The sequence below is a fragment of the Hylaeus anthracinus genome, unplaced genomic scaffold (assembly GCF_026225885.1).
Source record: "Hylaeus anthracinus isolate JK02 unplaced genomic scaffold, UHH_iyHylAnth1.0_haploid 12000, whole genome shotgun sequence".
NCBI lineage: Eukaryota > Metazoa > Arthropoda > Insecta > Hymenoptera > Colletidae > Hylaeus > Hylaeus anthracinus.
In genome coordinates this window covers 9,575,439-9,596,154 of record NW_026534347.1, presented here as the reverse complement: position 1 = coordinate 9,596,154, position 20,716 = coordinate 9,575,439, and the positions used below count along the sequence as shown (strand labels likewise).

Below are 20,716 nucleotides of genomic sequence, written 5' to 3'. Positions count from 1 at the left end.
CAACCTAATAAATTGCAGATAGTAATTGTTGTCTGATAGAATGCTTATATAACAGATTGTTTATAGTATCATAAGATTTTCCCAAAAGTGTTTAGAACGTCGCACTGTAATAACAAAATGTATCAGCGCGCATTAATGTATCACGTAATATAAACTATAAAAATCAGATATATTCCACATAAAATTTGTGTATTATTAGAAATCAAAATCCTAAAGCTCTTCATATAGTAGGTATTATCTGGTAGGTCGTATTCGAATGAGAGGAAACACATTTCCTTCGCGACTCGTCGCTTTAAATCTGTCCATCGGATTGTTTGAAAATGCATGTGCGGCGTACCGATGTATTCTAGTAAATATCGTTTCCTCTTCCTTCCGTTCGCCCATCGATTCTTTCTCCTCTGTTTTTCCTCGTCCCTTTCCTTTCCCGCGTGCGCGTACAGTTTAAGAGGGAATATGCGCGTGGATACTCCAGAGGGAGCATGGACGAAGACCTCGCGGCTATATTTAAATGGACTCGTAGACACCGCCTTGACTTTCTTTTTCTTCAACGGCGATGGCACAGGGGAGCATCTGGCTTTCCGTTTCGGAAAAACTGCAGAACTATGACAAGTTATGTCTTCCGTGGATCACGAGGGAAAATGGAACGTTTTCCCTAGCACTTCTGCTATTACGATTTTAATTTTCTGGATTTTTCGAGTAATTACTTGCGTATCTTATGATGGCCTTTGTTTATGGAATAAGATTATTCTTATTCTTATACTAATTGAAACTTAATATTTAAGATACAGTAATATTTAAGATATTAAGTTTTAATTAGTCCAAACAATGGTTATAGATAGGATGGACAGACAGACAGAATAGATTAACTTGATTAATTTGAAACAAGAATCGATATTCCTAAATCGGAAACTACCTCTAGGAACCACGTATCAAAACAAATGAAAAAGGGAAACGTTCTCAATAGCGGTCGTGTTAGTCCAAGACAGAGGAGCCCCAATTTCGCATCGCAGCATAATAAACCGAAGTGCACCTCTGTTTGTCTACATATTCTCCGCGGCGTCGAGGATGTTTAAACTTTCGTTTCGTCGGTAGCATTCGCTCAGCATGAGCGGTCCCTTCGTTGTTGTCATCCCCCGATGTAAAATAAATAGCTCGTACTGAAAGCCACGCGTGACTGCGCAAGGTGCTTGAGAAATTGGCAGAGCACCGTGAATCGGTTCGGGTACGTTGCTCTCGGTGTATGGCGCACCGAAATTCGAGCCGTCCACTTCCTATCTGCTATCGTCCCGTTTTGACGGAACACGACACCAGCGCAACTCGTCGAGCTGAGAAATTTGCGACGCACAGAGCGCCGTCTGTTGATCTTCCGATGGAATCGTACACGGATGTTGATTTATCGCGCAACGCCGCCGACTCGACGAACTGTAGCTTTTTCGCGTACTCTGCGAAACCTCAAGGGGGAAATGTGATTTTTACGTTGTCGACATTCGTATCTCCGTGTACAAAAATTACCAACATGCTATTGACTCCGCAAAATGTATAAATAGGTATATGGAAATGGGAAGTAAATTGACGACGTTAGGGAAAATAACATTATTTATGGCTTCGATACGAAAGATCCAATGGAAACTCGCAATTTATTTCAGTAGAGTAACGTATTCTTTATTAAATATAAATTTATTTAATTTTCCAAATAAGTCAGAGGAAAAGAATGTTTTTATTATAGGTGCAAATTTGTTAGCTTACTCTATCGGGAAGTAGAATGAATGTAAAAAGAGATATGATTTATCATTTGCTGTTCATTAAAGATAAAACTTTCATTTAGATGGTGGAAATTGACGTTCAAATATTAATTGTAATTAAATTAATTCTAATGCCGCCAGTTAATTACTCCCATTACCCTAGAATACATCATAAACATGTACTCAGTCTTCTTATGTCACATGTCTACAGAAAACAAAATTTGCCCAAAAAAGAAAAATAATATAATTGCATAATATAATATTAACTTGTTCCAGTTATTATGAAAATTTTAATCCATGGACACTTTTTAAAAATGAACGCAGTTACTAATGACCCGCTAGGATGAATGTATCTTTAAAAATAATATCCTGAGGCAGAAACGTTGGACGGGAGAACGAGTTATTTTAAAAACACAATGGCGATAATAGCCGTCGATATATCGTGTTTTATAAATATCGATACATCGATGCAGAGTGACGTAAAAGTATCGAGGTCAGTTGGAGTGGCATCAACTCGACTCGGGGGATTTATGGTCACCGATTCGTTCCTGTTTGATAATATCTAAAGAGCGAGGTCCCCCGATCGAACTCGTTCCGGGTACTCCTCTAAATTGAAATATTCATTTCACTTGTTCGTTCCGTCGATCGTTTTATCGAAGTGGGTCATTCTAATAACCAGACGAATCGTTGTTGACTGTTGCGTGACGCGAATCGAAACAATTTGTTATAATTTATTACGTTTTGTCCCATCATAGTAAAGTAAATAGAAATTGCAGTATAGAACCAGCTTTTTCATTTATTTTACGTTTTGAAGTCAATTTCAGGATCTGCAATCATCACAAATCAATTTATTAAATTAGGTTTAGTGATTTAGTGACATTTAGTGATTCATGGAATAACTAATTATTTGAAAACAAATTTCTATTAGACTAATGAAGAAGAATACTCTAGAAACTGAAGAACTCTTAATAATTCTTATTTATTCTTGACATTGATACATTTCCTATTTCCTTCGAATTTCCTCCTTCAATTGATTTCTATGGAAATTTGTGCGACTTTCAATCTCTTTTATTTTTTACATTTTTTTTACTTTTTTTTCTTGTTCCTGTTTCTTTTCTTCTATAATTCGTTTTTCCTCTAACCTATATTTCTATTTGTAATTTTGTAGGAGTAGGTTCTATAAACTCCAGAACTTTTTGCTAATCCAATTCTCTCTTGACTTTTACATTTCTCTATTTTCTGTTCATCTGTTTTCTTTTCAACCTCTATTTATTTGTTGCACTCTTTCAAAAGTTTATTCTGTAAACCACAAACCTTTTCATGACCTCATTCTTTCTTGACTTCTGCGTATCTCTTTTCTTCCCTTTTTCCTCTATTCGATTCTCTACATTTCGTTTCTGCTTCATTATTTCCTTTTTTATTAGTTGTTTCCTCTCCAGTGCACTGTATTCTTTACTCTTTTACATATTACGCTTTATCCCTCCGCGTTGGAAAAATTTCGTTCTCAGGAGGGTAGATTGCCAACTATCTCTTCATCTCTGGAGTAGCCCTTCCAAGTGGACAGGTCTCCGATGGCTTTCCCTCGAGTGCGATGCGCCATATTTGCAAATTGCCCATTCACCTCCACATGTCTCTGACAGAATTTTCTTCGCCCTTCTTGACTTACGATTGCGTATGAAATAACAACGAAAGCGTACGCGACGATAGTAACAGAGAGTTTCGCGGAAAATAGGAATTATCACAGATATCAAGTTTTTATTTAGTTTACAATTTAAGTTTGTATCTAGGTATATGTCGAAATGTAGATAATTATTTATTTATGATGTCAGAAAATTTATTATGTAAAGAAAGACGAATTCTTGACGCAGATGGCTTTGTTTCGCGGTTTTAAGCATTATTATTGAGAAACACCTTTTTTGATTGTTATTCCTTTGGATACTCCAATTTCTAATTACAAAAGGGGGATGTTTCTATATTTAATTTAATAGTAGTCTACTCATGTATATGTGACGTTAAAAAATGTATAAACTGAACAATGAAATTCTTAACATACTTATTTTTCTTTTGCAATCCTGAGAAACACCTTTGAAATATTACTTTGAATATTATTCCTTCGGATACCCCAATTTCTATAATAATTACCAAAACGAGTATTTTCCATGTTTAATTCATCCAATAGAAATCAAAACGCCGGGAGAATAATGAACGAAATCTCTCAGAAGGGAGTACAAGAGGGCCGACGCCAGAAATATTACAGGACGTTAAATATTACAACGTGCAAAGTTGAGTTCGCAAGACGCAGTAGACGGAACTTCGTTCTCCGCGTAATAGCTAAATAATTCAGAGACGGAATGCGACGTGGAAGCATTGGACAGCGTTAAATATTAAAATACGCGATGTAGAAAACTTTGTAACGCACGGTAGAAGGACATTTCTCATTTTGGCGTATTTGTTATATACTGGTGAACCAGGCCACTAAAATATTAGAGAGCATTAAATGTAAATGTGCTCGAGGAATAATCAGACCTCTCTTGTAGGAATTAATTTTTCACCGCCGGATGTGTGCTTTTATTATTAACTCGACAATTATGAGACTTCTTGATGAACTTTATTTTCAGTTTATGGACAATAGGTTCTCTGTCATTATCATTTATGGCTCAGTTTTATTATGATCTTATAAAAACAAAAAGATCCTAGTACTTCTTTTGGAAAACCCTTTATTTATTATATTATCAATAGCAGACATCTCTAAGTATCTAAATAATACAGCTGGTTCTGGAACAAACCTCTAAGCTCCTAAACAATATAACTAGCTTTAGAAGTAAATAGAAGAAAAATGAGAAACGTAATGGATACCGATAAACAACAATAATAAAAAGAATCGTTGTATTATGTATTCATATTGTGGACGCGTTGATGAGTGATTTATCGAGCTGCAGCAGCGCCGAGAGGTTCATTGTCTCCGACACTGAATCCAGGGACTTCGCCCGCAACTTCCGGCAACTTATACGACACCGGAAGTTTTCCAATTACGCGGTCGAAGCCCGTTGCTATTTCTTCGTCGAAGCGTTTAGTTCTTGACATTCTCTCGTCGCCACTTTCGCGGCGTCGAAGCTCCCTATCGAAAGACTTTTCTCGCCTCGTGATCTCAAGAATCTTCATTAAATGTCATCGGTTTTCGATGACTCCAAAGCGTAGTTTGTGACTGAAATAAATCGAACGCATCGCGATCGTTTCGACATAAATAACTGGAATGGGAAGCAGTCTAACTTTCAAAATTCAACAAACTTCGAAAAAATTCAAAAGTGAGTGGAATGGAAAATGGTCACAAATATTTAATATTAAAAAATAAGTATACGATAGTATTAAACTCTAATAAAGTAAATTCACTAAATCTTGGCTCTGAGAAATGATTAAACCTAACGTTCAGTTTTCAGAAATTACAGAACCTAACTTTTAAGAATGTCAACAATGATTCAAAGAACATTCCTTTTTAAAAAATATTGCTCAAAAACAAAAGCCAGCATTGGCTAATTCCGTCGCGTTTCCTCGAACATGCCAATTGTTAAATACGGTGAACAGAAGTAAAAATTGTGCAATAACCTGGACACACAAACCAGGAAGCGATAACGACGGTATAGTCCATAGTTTCTTGCCAAAAATTCGTTTAGCAAATGTCATTCGGCATTCACTTTCGACGTGCACGAATCGAAATACCGAAGAACTTGGCCGGTGTCCAAAAACTCGAAACGTGAAATAACAGCTGGTGAAAATGGATCGACGAACCGGCCTAATCGACATTTTGTTGGACCAACACAAGCGAACATTATTGCTCCCTTCGGTGATTACTCATTTCACGGGTTTCTCGGGTTGAGGGAAGGAACAGAAAAAGACAACGTCCTAAACAAAACCAGCTGGTGTCTAGCAACATTGTTTTCTCATTTATAACTATCACTGTTAACTCTGATATATCGCAGGCCTGAAGTAACGTGTATTACAGAACGTTTGCAAATTTTGTATCGTACAAATCGAGTTAGTTTTTAGAAAATATAATTAAAATATAAAGACGAAAACGAGGATACTTTATTAGAACAATTTTTTATTTAAAGACGAAGTAGAATTCATGCAATGGAACATTGAGCCAGATTAATGCGAATGTAAAATATACATGTGATTATTAAGAGTATAAACGATAACCACTTATCGTTAACATAAAAATGATATAAAAATGGGTTGGTAGACAGAGGCAGATACCACGTTTTTCTTTCTCTTTTTAACTGTAGTATAGCCTTAGATATGGCCCCCCCTACTTTATTTATAATATCTCTATGCTAAGAGTGGCACAAGTAATCGAATTCATTGAATATGGAAATAAAAGACGCTGTTTTTCGTGATTTTCCTCTGCGTCCTCGACTTCCTGGAGCAGGGATCTTCTGACGTTTCATTAAAAGTAACGAACCGAGTCTTCTCCTTTTGGATGCACCATTCCACTTTTCTCCCTTTTCGTAGCCTAGCTCGAGGGCAAAAAGAACAAGAGTCTAATTTGTCGTATATTTAATGGATAGTTTCAGCAGTGGATCGAGAGTTTTCGCGACGTCTTCGCAGAAATGATTTCATCGTTGGGAAATTTCATCCACTGGACTCTAGCTGCGTGGATTAATACGTCGAAAGTAACGCCACGCTTTAGAACATAGGAAACACCGCGGAAATGGGCTCTGGACCGCAGGAAATTTCATTTTCCCTCGGTATTATTCGGCTCGAAAACACGCGATCTCCACTGAATATTTATTTTCTGACGACGAAATTGTTTTACGACTTTTAATGGATTTTCGGGAACGGATGAGTGAATTTTATCGCTCGACCTCTTAGTTTTTGCGCTGGAAAAGTTTCTCACAGGGTGAAACGTTGTGGGACACTTGTGTATTTATTATTATGTTTACATATTTATGACTGCTGATTTTGTGCATTTATGACGTACATGTATGTAGAAAACATACATAAAATATAGGAAATGTATGTTGACAATATTTTGTACAGTTGTTAGAATAATATTATTATTTGTGTAAGTGCACATACATTTTGTTTATGCTTAACATCTATTTATGATATTAGTTGATAGTGTTGACACCATAAATGTATAAAATCCCTGTTCCTTAAGTAATCTACCATTCGGTACTACTAATATTCCTGGGAAAGGAGGACGCCACGACCTGTCAGTTTCCCGCGCAGCAGTATTTCATTGAATTCAAGTTCACGATGGAATATATAATGCAATTCCCGAAGATGAAGTAAAGGTGGCGTCGGTTGATGAATTACATTTAAGCCGGTTGACTGAGAAAGACGTACAACGTGCCGGGCGTTTCACCACGGGACGAGGAATAAATATAAAAGGTAGACTAATGCCAAGCAACTTGACGGTTCGCAGCGGAAGATGCCGCGCCTGTCGAGGATACAAGATAGATTAAATTTATACACATCGCGGGTACACGAACCCTCGAAACCGCGAATACACAAATAACCGTTTCAAACACGACGTAGCTGCAACGTAATATTATATTTGCAATTGCTTTCCTTTCAAACGTATCAACTAATTCAACTTTTCATATTGGTTGATATTAAATACACAAATTTACTAAAACTGTGAGTGTAGAGATGCTGTTGATAAAATTCCGAAACAAAATATTACTTCTCAATATAGAAAATTAAATGCAGAAGATTTTTATTTGTGAAGAGTTTGATTTGATAGTCTTTCTTGGCTACAAGAAGATGACTGGGTTTGCTATTAGAACCGCCCTAACCCATCTACCCCATCTGAAGTAAATGGCATATTCTTGTCACTAGGAATCTACAGATTGACTAGCCTTCCAATTATACAATTTATCCACAAAGTATTTTTCCGTTCCTAGGACTTTCGCCTCGACAATTTATTCTCGCTTAGAGCTGTTGACTTCGACTTCGGAAGAATGTCCCCTATAAGTCTCGGTGACTTGACATCGCTTTGTAGCTCGAAGAAGAAACTGAAGCCCAGGCTTCGTTCTGCGTAGCTCGTGACAACTGGTGGCACGTCGTAAATTATAATAATGCGACGAGTCGACGGAGGTTAAATCAGACTGACACTCTTCAATTAGTCGGCCTCCCCTTGAGCTGGTATCATGGCGCATCGGGCGCCCACATCCTCATCAGTAACGTTAAGATTGCACGCATCTGATACGTATACGGCCCTCGCTTATTAATGTTTAAATGCCTCTGTCTTCGTAACTGCACGCACATGTCTTGCACATTTTATAAACGACCACTAGCTTATCAACCTGTTCATGCATTTCTCTTTTTTTCGATCTTACTCAAATTTATTATGTTGTTAACCCCTTTCAACCTGGCGGTAACGCGTGAGAAGGTGGTATTTTAAAATTGATCATTCTGTGGTGTATCATCTACATTCTGCATTGTGCGGTGATCTTGTCGAATATTTATTTATTTAATTACATAGGGAGTAACTCGTTATCCTATAGGGGTGTCATATGTGTCATATTAGACTTGTACAATAATCACAATATTTTTAATACTGTTTATTCATGCCATGTCTATAGTTGTTTAATAAAAGTATTCTTATCGGCAGTTATTTGAATCTTTGAAATTTCTTGAATTTAAATTGAATGTTTGTAATTTCACCCTTTTCCTTGTTGTAGACATCTAAATATAAGTCATTTATGACTTTTAACAAAGCTGTATTTCATAAACATAAATCCGTTATTTAATTTACTTTAATACTATGAAGTTAATATCAGTAATTGAGTACAAATTAATAGAAACTAAATGTGGCGTGATGTGGTATTATCTGTTCAAGTTTGTCAATTCCCCATTGTGGCCAGGTGTCGAGAAATTATGACAGTGGAAACTTCTAAGTCTGCTGCAAGACTTCGAGTGGTTGTTTGTGGGTTAACTTCCATCATAACTCTTAATTGATCTTCGTTTACAAGAGAGTTAGGGTCTCCCTCGACACTCATTTTTCAAATTTAGATCGAAGCCCTCTCTAAAGGTGAAATTAATGACTCTACCTACTGCAGCTGTACTATGTCACACTCTAAAGTAAGAAAAGAACATTTACAATTCTCTGCTGATGCCACATTGGTTTCTTCTGTAGAAAGGAATAACTAATAATAACAATCAACTATTACACTAACCCTCTATGGGCCGAATTTTTGTTTTTTGTAAACGATTTGGAAAGTATTTATTTTAATATTTCAAGTTGATGACGCTGTCATCAATATTGTTAATGGTTATCAGAAACATTGTATTTCAGAATGTAGTCGTATATGTCATCTTGTGAGAAAACTAAAATTATTCGTTAAAATATTGCTATATTAGCATGTAACCTGAGAGTTACGTGGGCTCATAGAGGGTTAAGAAAATTTTAATTGATAATGTCAGCTACCATTACTCCTACCTTACTCAGAGTAGCTAGTTTGGTTACCAGTCTTACAGAAACGATATGTATCGACATCCTAGATGGTTTAAACGGTTGAACCAAAGCTTCCGTGGTCCTGTCCCGCGAACCAGCCCTTTGATTTATCTCTTCACGCTCGCCAAACATTCAATTATCCCATAGTCAGAGGCACGCAGGCAAGCGTCGACGAAACAAACGTGGTTGCCAGTAGAAATAAAAAGTTGCATGAGAAATAACTGTTTCACGGCAGATGCTACGCGATTTATCTGTCGATAAAGCGAAGGTGGAGTTCTGCGGGTGAGATGGCGAAGGCTGTAAACAGCCATTTTTATGGACGATAAAGCAATATCGAATGATTTCCCGGTCGAGCTGCTTTCAATTCGACGAGTCCAATGGAAAGCTTTTCGGCACAACGACGAAATATCGAGACGCAGGGGCTAAATCGAGGGTAGAAATCGAAGGGTTCCCAGTAAGAGCGAACGGCTGCGTTGACGGATTAGTCGTTGCCCGGTGAATATCGATGGATCGTGCACCGATCGCGAATAAATCGGCCTCCGGACGATTGTTTCGCCCCATTTTCGACGTTCGAGGACGCTAAGGCCATTCGTATCAATTCTCTCTTTTTACCATCCTTTTTCCTCTTTTTCGGAGACCCTACTCACCGATCCTCTTTCGTCTTCCGTAGTTGTCACTGTGGCTTCCGTTGTCTGCGCGAGTGCACGCGAGAATGACACAAATTTCTTCTCGGTCACGGCTTGATGTATTGCAATCGCGAATTTGTCTGGGGAGGGTCCATCATTCTTTCTTGTCTGTGGTAGCCACGAGGACAGCAGTGATGTAGCTGTAACACTTTTGGATGATTTTGTGGGCTTACTTTTAGATCTTGTTATGTTATACTGTGCATTGGTCCTGTGAGATTTCTTATTTTCTTATTTTAATGGGCATGTATTTGTCAATCAGTGAAAAGGAGATTTTTTCAATTTACTATTACTGTCTTAAATGTATATTAACATGGAATAACGATCCTATTTATACAGGGAGCGGCCGAATAACATGTACTAGCAGACACGAGGTGATTCCTTATGAAAAAATAAGAACAAAATATGGAATAAAATGGTTTCATTTAAAGGTTAGTTTTCGAGAAAATCGAGTTTGAAAATCCTATTCACCATAGGATTTTCGAGCTAGTTTGGTTATCAGCTTCATTTTCTCTGTAACATAAAGAATAAACACTCATTTAATTCATTTCATAATGTACCCCTCTTCATAAAGTCAATTCGAACCTATTCCGTATTTACCAAGTGATGACTTACGGATGGTAGTGTACACACAGCCTAGCTGAACAGCTCCGTAAATATTCAACGTCTGTATTACGTGTACCGATGAATATTGAACGACGGAATACGGACGAAATCAAAGCATCTCAGCAGTTTTTAACGCGAAACAAATTTCTAGAGGGATAGGGAAACGCTTCGATAGAAGTTTCGTCCGTGGCTGGCAAAAATTTCGTGCTAGCAATTCCCGGCTTTCGCGATCATCCAGTAAACCACTGTAAAGCCGATAATGGACGTCGTAACAGGTTCCCGTTCGACTTCTTGGCAAACCTTTGGCTTCTGAATTTAGCTAAAGACCGTCCGAGGCCGGCTGCCAAAATGTTTATGGTGACTTTCTTGAACTAATATCGAAGTTCAGCGTCGAGGCGCAATCTGAGATCGTACGTTAACTAATGAATAGAGGGATGCGCGAAATTCTTATCTGGGAACGAATTCCAAATTTATTAAGAATTTCTCGTCGAATAAAAATTGGAGTTTGGTTTGGAGGATGAAACACAGGGTGAGGCAGCTAAACTGTTACAGAGCGATAATACCTAAAGCCGGCGACTGACTTGCAACAGAACGCTGTAATGTAACTGTTCGGCACGAATTTTACGATTCGACACCAACGTTATATTACAAGGTCGTTTTTGGAATCACGAATGCTCGCTTCGAATTCTCGGGTGAATTCTCTCTCAATGCTCCTTACTCAGTTCAGTGAAAAGTAGACAATCAAAGAGGTTCGTCAAAAAACCGACAAACCAATGGAGCACGGTCGAGCGCGAATCGAACTCAAGACCGGCTCCGTTCGTCGCTTGCAAGCCCGTCAAGATTAAGCGAATGCTCGCGTTACATTACAATGTTCTGTTGCAAGTCAGTCGCCGGCTTAAAACATCGTAGATACAAACAAATCTTACAGGAAAAAGTTAGAAGGTTCGAAGGGGCTTATCTTACATGACTATTGCCCTTTTCTTGGTCCAGATGCTGAGGCTGTGTGAATGACGACGAACGATCCTTCGTCGCGAGTAGTCGATTGAACGATTATGGAGACATTATTGGGGATAGATGTTAGTTATTTAATTCTAATACAGAAGATGAAATAGAAACTATTACTACAGCAACAATCTCAAATTCATTTTCCGCCGAGAATCAATTTTACCATTTTTCAGTCATATATAATAACACCAGTCATTATACCATTGTATCGAAAGTATACATATGGGGGATTGAAAGGTACTCAATATTATCACAACAAACATGTTCTGATTCTCTTACATGTATGGATGGATTGATAGAAGGTGGATGAAGGGTGAAAGATAAAAGGTGGAAGATGAAAGATCGATTGCTTTTATCGCTGAGAACAGCTTCATTTACCTCTGAGGAAATCCGTGACGCGATCGTATTATATTATGAATCAATTTTTTAACACGTTGGCAGGTGTCAATTACTAAATTCCAACACAGAAGATGAAACGGTTAGACCTGGGTTAGGTATTTTACGTGCAATATAATACGTAGATATGTGAAATTCATTTTTAATATTTATATCGAAGACCGATCTAAATTTTATTTTATAATTATTTAACCACTATCACAACCATTATTTAGTTATAGATATCAACAGTAGTCATTGAATCAGTATATCACAAGAAAACATGTGTTGGATTGGAAAGAAAACAATTATTGACATGGGAATAAATAAGATAAGATAATATAATTTTTTTTATAACGAGATTAATTTATACTCGTCTCGTCCATAATCGTCAATCAGGATATTAACTGAGGCAACGTCACCCAACCTTTTCCCGATTCTTCGAAACGTATAGATAGATTGCTAGCAAACGATGGGAGATGGAAGGTGGTAGATGGAAGATCGATTGCTTTCGTCGCCAGCAATGGCTTCGTTTATCATCTAGAAAATCCGCGGCGCGTGACGATGATTTCTATTCCCATATAAGCAGCGAAGTCTCCAAGTGTCGTCATTGAGGAACCACGTTTCGCGGATGAAAAGAGTTAGAGGCGCGATAACGTGCCGGATATAAACGAGTCCGAAAGGAGTTATCGTTTCCGGCCCCCTTTCGGCGCTTCCGTTGAAAGGAATCGCTTTAGCGGGTCTTAAGGACCGTCTGTTGTAATTCCATTATCACCTCGAATGGCATTAGCATAATAACGAACGGCGCTTTTTAAAAGTTTGAGCACGAGGACCCCGCCACTTCCGAGGTAGATCTTGTCTTAACGCGATAGCGCGAGATGTCCGGGGCTTCGGAATGTAATTGAATTTAAATTGAAATTATGGTTGCGTGGCCGGCGCGGACCGCGTAAGCCTGTTCGTAGCAAGGTAAATAAACGGCGGGTAGGGGTTGTTTACAGTAACGACGGAGAAAACGCGAACCAGCTAGCTACATAAGAAGTAAACAGTAGCCTGCGCGAGATTACTGGAGGGGGTTACTGATTTCGTAAACAAGTTTTCCTTTGTAAACATTCCGTCACCTTTATTACTCAATTCCTGCGAAAATTGTGAGTCATTGAATACTAGGAGAACGAAAATGTTTTAGTGGTCGAGGGGGATTTTATGGGGGATGCTGGCGAGTGTGGAATTAACGGACAGATTTTTAGATATTATGTGGAAATTGAGTATATAATAATTCAACCGAAAGGCTACTTTATGGTTGTTTGGATTGGAGGGGTTCAGACACCCTTTGATGACAATGCAGATTTTTCTGTGTTGAAGAATATCTGTGAAATGGACGAACAATATTGGTGAAAAGGTGAAATGAAAGATGCATCTTTTATTTAAAATAATTATTTATGATATTTACTTTGTGTACAAGTACTAAAGTGTACAAGTATGTCAAAATGACAAACGTGAGAACTGGAAGGAACTAATTTTTTAAAAATCGTATCTTTTAAAATAATTTGAAGGTGTTCGCTCTTTTATTTTGTCTCACCCAGTGCATGAGAGTGAAACAGGAAGGTTATTACTCCCGGCGAGGTCGGGCCGTCTATTTCGAGCTTGGGGCAATTCGCCAAACTTATGTTAATTGTACGAATTATCATTTCTAGGCCCCAGCCGTCCGTGGATGATGCATTTTACTCTCATCCGGGTTACGCGACAGTGTCTTTCTTGACTTCGATGCTCTTTCGTACCAATTATTTCCGTTACACGTCCACATGACTAACAACCCCCTGGTTAAACTATGATATTCTCGGTGTCGTTGCTCGCTCGAATTAAATTTAGATTTTCTTAGTAAATTAATTAGGGGAACAGTTGCCAATATCACTTAAAATACTTTGTCGTCTTCCTGTTCGGTACTAATTGGTACGCAAATTAACAGTAGAATTATCGAGTTGGCGAGTTGTATTTTTATACAATTTTATTCACGTAGGTGGTTCTACTTATTCAATTAATTAGGAAGATTTTCTTAGAATTGTTGGTGATAGGGGACTGATTATATTGATGAAATGATTTACTCCTCTCTTTAATTTTAAAGATTTATGTATAATATGGTTAGACTGTTGGCAGTGCTGCTGTTAAAGATAGAAATTGTAGATTGGTTAAAGCTTCTACCAAGAACGAATTAATTAACAATTCTGTTCGTAAGATTTTATAAGAAATACGGTTTGAGGAAACAATCGATTCTCTAAATCGTTGCTGTGTGCTTTTAATATCGTACTTCCTTGAAAAGTAACAAATTTATGAATGCATATAATAAAAGATAAGATTCTAAACAGAGATGTGTATTTGTTTAACACATGTTACAAGTACATACATTTCAAAATGTGAATATAAGCATTTTCAATGAGGGTTAAAGTTACTTTCCCAAGGAAGAACATCAAGTTTTTTCCACTGAAGAAATTGTATAGTTACACTAAATCTTGTAGAAGCAATGACTGAGATTTAGAAAAGAAAAGGTAATATTAAAAACATGTATGAAAGCATACCTTAATTTAAATATATATTAATGAATCTGAGCATGTGAAATGAATAAATATACAAAAAATGTATAGGAAAATTTAACTTACTATCATCTACCATTGCAGTAACCACAACTCTCGTACGAAATACACACAATAACTCATGTACTCCCTATTTTAATGCATAAAACAAACATTTCGACTTATCTAAAAACACTTCCAATTCTATCATATATCTAACAATTTGGCCACCCACCTTAGTTCGCCCGATCGATACACGGTAGCATTGTCATACCCTCATTTCATTCTCGGCAACGTAACCAATGTTAAAGTTCAGGCTAAAACGCGCTGTAAGATTCTATCGCGGTGAATAAATATACGAGTCGCGTCGCATAAATCTACCGAGCGAGAAAAAAGACCTCGTACGCGCCGCTCCACGGTGGCCGATCTCGATTGGTAATTTCACTCGTGGACCGGCACACGAAGTTCAGGCTCTCTGTCCTTCGAGTTCTGGGTTCCGTGTGACAACGTTCGAGCGGTGCGGCGGACATTTCCGGCACGCTTGCTCCGCGCGGATCGACTTGGAACGATCGACGTCCGAGTAACGGTGCAACGGATGAATGTTCCCTGATCACGAGCAATCGAGGAACTGATCGAGCCGATTCACGGTTTCCAGGGTGACAGTGGCGCCTACCGATCCAGAACCAGCGGCGGCGTGTCCGCTAGTACGTTTGGAAGAGCGACTTCCACGGGGAGCAGTCTGCCAAGCTGCAGGACCAGCTACTCGTCCATCGGTTCCAGCCGGGTGCCTACCAAGGAGAGGATCTCTGGGTTTGGGAACGCGTTTCTCAAGAAAGACAAGGCCGACGAGAAATCTAGCTTTAAGTATTCCAGTGAGTTTCTCGAAGATTGTTAATCACTCGGTTTAACTCTTTGAGTGCCAGAAGAAATTTATCTTGGCACTCAAAGGATTAAAGGGGTTTCTGCCTTCTTAGGTGAGATAATGAGTGATATTCGCGTGATACAATTCGATCACTCGCGGGATTACAATACAAGTGAATTTGTTGTAATTGAAAAACGTAGAAATTTTCTGATTTATAAATTGATGTCTATAGGTATGTACAAAGAAAGATTCTTATTCTATATGTGTATGTCCATGATTGGTACTAGAATTATTAAACGATATAAAAGGTTTTTAAAAATACGGCCTTTATAAGAGAAATTCTATTGCGCGCCCAATTGCATTTATTTATAATAAAAATGATGTTTCGAATAAGAATTTATGATAATTAGATTGAATACACTCTTTCACTCACTAAAGGAAGAGAAATTTAAAAGCAAATGACTTAATGATAATGTTGGCTTGCAGCTACCAAAGAATCCGAAAAGAGTAGACTGCATCCCGGCAGGACGTCGTCGGAGGACATAAGGGCGAAGAGTCCCTTATCCAATAGCAGATCCTCCCTGTTCGAGAAGTACTCGTTTCCAGCTATCAAAGCAACCGACAGACCGTCCTCCGTCTTGGACAGATACAACCGCGCCGCTTCGCGCGAAAAAAGCAGAGAGCCTGACGGAGTTTCCCGATACGGATCCAGCACGTATCCCGGATCAGGCTTGGCGCGAAGTTATGGAAACGAAAGTAGAATCGAGAAGAAAGAGAGAAGCGATCATCCGCCGGTTTCGTACCGGGGATTACGTCCAAACTCGGGAAGGAGTTCCCGCGAGCCTAGCCCGGAAGTCAGCGTCGGGAAATCGAACCCCTTCAGGGTCTACTCGAGAGCGTCCTCCTACGGTCGATCCGGAGCCACTTCCAGTGAGTGCCATTTCTATTGATATTCGAATAAAGAAATTGCTATATCGGCCGATTCATTCATTTCTTTTTCTTTGGATGAAAGTCGAGATTGAAAATTCTTATCTATTCGTCAATGATGCTTGGGTTTCGATAAAGAAGTAGATACTCTATTCTTTGTATTAGTTTCAAGGAAATTTTCATCAGTTTTTTTTTGCATAAATTTAGTATGTATGATCACGAAACAAAGTATTTACGTTTCCTCAAAGGTGACATTCGAGTATGAATGGTTAAAATTAAAAAATTGTAGGTAATGAATTTTCATGTAGAATATATATTCGTAATTAAAGTAAAATACATGTCACATTAATTTACATCAAGTTCTGAAAATGTTAGCTTTACATGTTTCTTGTCAGCGTTTGCATTAATCATAAATGAATGAAACTCGCGATTCATTTATAAATACAATTCTCTTGTCAAACAGAGACTCAACCTGTAGACCAGGCAATTCGTACAACCATTCGTAAAACCACAACTCACGCGAAACATAATTAACCAGACTCGAAGAAACATACCATGTATAGAAACCCCTTGGTCCATAAACTCAACAATAATAACAAATATATCGACAGGTGCTTCCGAGTCGAGCTCAGCGCCGCTCTCCTCCAGGTACGGCTCGACAAGTAGCTCCAGGTTCCTCTCGTCGAGAAGCAGCAACGACCGAGTTCCCGCTGCCATAAGCTACTCCGGATCGGACAGGTTCCGAACTTCAGGTAGTAAGCCCTTGACAGCGAGCTCGAAGAACGAAGACGTCCCAAAGACCAAGTCGGAAAAGGATTCTAGCCAAGAACCCACAGGCTCCGCCAAGCCGGAAGACCACGAAGCCGATAGTAGACTTCAAGATAACGACACCGTAACGTTGACCATGGTTACCAGAGGCACGTCACCCAGCCCCCCGGCTTCTTCGTCCTTCGTCAGAAGCAGGAGGGCCGACATAGGCATAACTCATCAAAAGGAAGTCACTCGAGCTCGGAGGAAAACGGAAACGAAGGACCAAGAGACTCAGTGCGACAGGGTGGAGGACACCTCGAGGTTCTCACGGTACGCCGGGGGCGGAAGGATCTCGGGATCGCCTTGGTCGTCCTACCTCGACAAATTCTCGTCGAATTCTAACAGTGCCCCAGTTTACAATCGTGGGTTCAATAATGGTAACCCGACGAACTCCAGGGTGAACAGTTTTGCGTACGGCAGGTCGAACGACAACGCGGCAGCTTCGAGGAACGAGTCCGTCTCGAAGGTGTCGCCCAGTTCTAGTCAAGAAATTCACTCCAACAGAAACCAAAACGAACAGAATACCAAAGCTTTCGGTGGTCTGGGCTTCCCGAGGAACGCCGCCGACTCGCCGCACGCGAAAGCGGATACAACTTCGAAGACGTCCGCGAACGGGCACGAGAACTCGGGGAGAGATCAGACGGACGTTAAATTGCAAAGTGGCGAGGCCGGGTCGCGTCCCGGCGGGAAGAGCGAAACGAAAACCGATCGATTCGGTAGTTCCAAGACGTTCAACAACGACTCGGTGGTGAAAAGGGAGGACTCGCCGCAGCGAGCGGCCATTATCGCCAAGTCGCCAGACTCGCGAGAAAGTATTTCCAAGAGCGAGGAAACGGCGACCAGCAGGGAAAGTTCCACGTCCAGAAACGAGGGCTGCAATCAAAGAAGACCGTCTATACCGAGGCTGGGCCGTGGTTCGACGAAGAGCGAAGTTAGGGTAGTCAAGTCCTCGTCGGGTTCCTCGACAAAGTCCGACGGACTGCGAGAAAGGAGGGGTTCGACGCCCAACTCCGACGCCAGCTCCTTGCCAAGACTCGTCGAATCCTCGAGAATAGTTGAGGGATATTGTCAAGAAAGGAGCGAGGCTATTGGCTCCCCGAAGCGCGATAACACTTCTTCTGGAAAAGAGTCTCTTCACAGGTAGGTTTTCGGTTTCGGGGCAAGATGATTTCCTTCTCACATCCTCGATTTTTCTATTTCTTTCGATGTCTTACTCGAAAGTTGGAATGGAGGCTGTCTTCTCTCGAGAGCATCTGGTGCTTCTTTAACATCTCTGCTTTAAATTCTTCCTGTTTTTCAAAATACTTCTCTCTGAAAAATGTTTGAAAAGCTCTGTATATCGCAGTCTATTAATCACATTACTGCATTGGGTTGTTCACCTTTCTCTTGTTTATACCTTCTGTGCCTCTCTTCTCTATCTATCTTGCCAACAAACATTCCAATTCTTAGTAATTTTTTAACGACAAGGCAAACATGAAATCAATACCATTAAGCTCAATCATAACAAGTTCACCGAGAGTCAAAGGTTCACAGAACAATCTCATCGTCCTTTAAACATTCTAACTAAATATTACAAACATTTTCGTTTGCAATTCCACGTTTGAGCCGTTCATTGCACAAATCGATTAACTCCATAAAACAAAAATAATGTACGTTGTTTCTTAAAATTTTATTTATAATATAAATTCAAATAAATATTATAGAATGTATACATACAGATGTAGCTTTCATCTAACGGTATATAAAATTAATAAGAAAGAATAGCCAAAAAATAATCGTCTCTAATGCTACAATTTTGATGTTACTCAAAGTAAATCGATTTGTGCAGTGCACGGCTCATTTAAAAACTCTGCCACAAACAAACCTAACCCCCTCTCCTCCTATTGCTAAGATTTCTCCCGTCCGTACTGTAAAGTTTGCTCACATTCTCCACTTTTCTGCCCAAACAGTCAATCACCGCAGAGTCGATCGACGCCGCCGCAGTCGCGCAGTGGGTCCTCGAAGAATCTGCCCCGTCAAATGACGCGGGCCGACTCGTCAGACGGATCCGCTGTAAATGTGCCAATTGGCAGATCGAAATCGTCGTCAGCCAGTTCGGTGACGAGTCAGGGTTCAAAAATAAAGACGACGCCGCCGCCATCGCCGGGGAAGACGTCCGTCGGTTCGAGCGCGTCGTCAGTGAATCTGAGGCAAGGCGGTTCACCGGACGCTCGTGGCAAACCACCTGTGCCGAAGAGCGATGTAACGTCGGTGTCCGCGTCCAAGTGCATCATACCAGTGAAGTACGTCAACAAGGATTTCCGTAAGTCGACGCTGAACATGGAGAACGGCGATCCCGCTCAATCCAAGTACAGCAGGAAGAAGAAGAGCCAACGTAGCATGTCCGTCAGCTCTCAAGATTCGCAATCCGAACCGAACTCCGAACCGATTCATCAGGCTGTTCAGTCTGGCTCCTCCAGTTCCGCGAAGTCGAGCAGATCCAGGCTGAGGATACCGTCCAGTGTGTCGAAGACGACGATCAACAAGAGCGACTCAAGCGGCTCGCTGAGGTACGAAAAATCGAGGAGCTGCTCGAAATCGCCCTCTGGGAAAAGGGTCAAGGAGGTGGAGACCTCGAGCTCAAGCGACACCGAATCCAATTCCTCGAGCTCTTCGAGCAGCGAAGAGGATGAGGAGCAGGCGAGGCCCGGGTCCAGACGCAGAAAGAGACGAACATCCGAGTCTTCGTTCAGAGAAAAAAGAGGGAAGATAAGCGCGGGTTCCTCCAGGACCAGCATCTTAGCGTCGTCCGCCGACGAGATGTCCCTGACCATGGACAAACCACCTAGACCACCGTCCAGTCCAAGGTCGAAGAGCGATCGTTCAGGGAAAACGGAGGAGGCTAAATCGTTCTTGACGAGGGCCCTCGCGCCAGTGACGAATCTTTTCAAGAGCAAGCGTCAGGATTCTGGCGAATCCTGCAAGTCGGGATGGCTGGACTCCAGCGAGGAGAGGTCGGAGCACAACGTTGCGTCCTCGTCCAAGAGTCACTTGAAGAGTTGCAGTGCCGCGAACTCGGAAAAGACGGATGACAGGAGGCAAAGTTGCGCTAGGATCAGACGCGATTATTCCGGTGAACAGCCTTGGTGGATGGATCCGAACTCCGACAACGTTCCTGAAGGTGTCGAAGCCAGAAGCGTGTGTAACGACGATATCAGTCAGGAAACGACCGTCAGTGGTACCTTGCCTGACGATGGTGAGTCGGTGTTTATTTCGTTGGATTTAGGACACTGTCTATAGTCAAGGTATCTCTCAGAGAGTTAGGTATGTAGGTTTGGGGTATCGTTTAGGAACCTCTGAATCGTATTAGAAATAATTAGAGACTAGACTAGGCACATGACGTTACGGTCTTTTATTAACACTGTTACTACCGACACTTGACGTATACCTTATTTTTACCGCGACCGGTCAAATGATAGGTTTTCAGCACAACATATATTTTTTAATATGCAAGGTGTTTCCTACTTTTTCGGGAAGATTGTACAAGCATGATTTGCAAGTGAAAATAAGAAAGAAATGTTGTATGAAGTTTCTTTATTAACTTTGATTGTATTTGGTTTGCCTTGTACTTACGAGATATAGCCGTTCAGAATGATGACCATCACTGTCAATGCAACATTGGATTATTTTTACGATTGATTGAA

General features: G+C 40.3%; 1 protein-coding gene across 1 annotated transcript in view; it reads left to right on the top strand.

Annotated features, from left to right (window-relative positions):
• Positions 1–20,716, top strand: part of LOC128890144 (dentin sialophosphoprotein-like) — a 94,161-nt gene that overhangs the window by 11,351 nt on the left and 62,094 nt on the right. The window contains exons 2-5 of the mRNA XM_054148379.1: positions 15,090–15,306; positions 15,783–16,226; positions 16,835–18,173; positions 18,983–20,268. Coding sequence (XP_054004354.1) covers positions 15,090–15,306; positions 15,783–16,226; positions 16,835–18,173; positions 18,983–20,268 — 3,286 coding nt within the window. The remainder of the gene's footprint in view (positions 1–15,089; positions 15,307–15,782; positions 16,227–16,834; positions 18,174–18,982; positions 20,269–20,716) is intronic.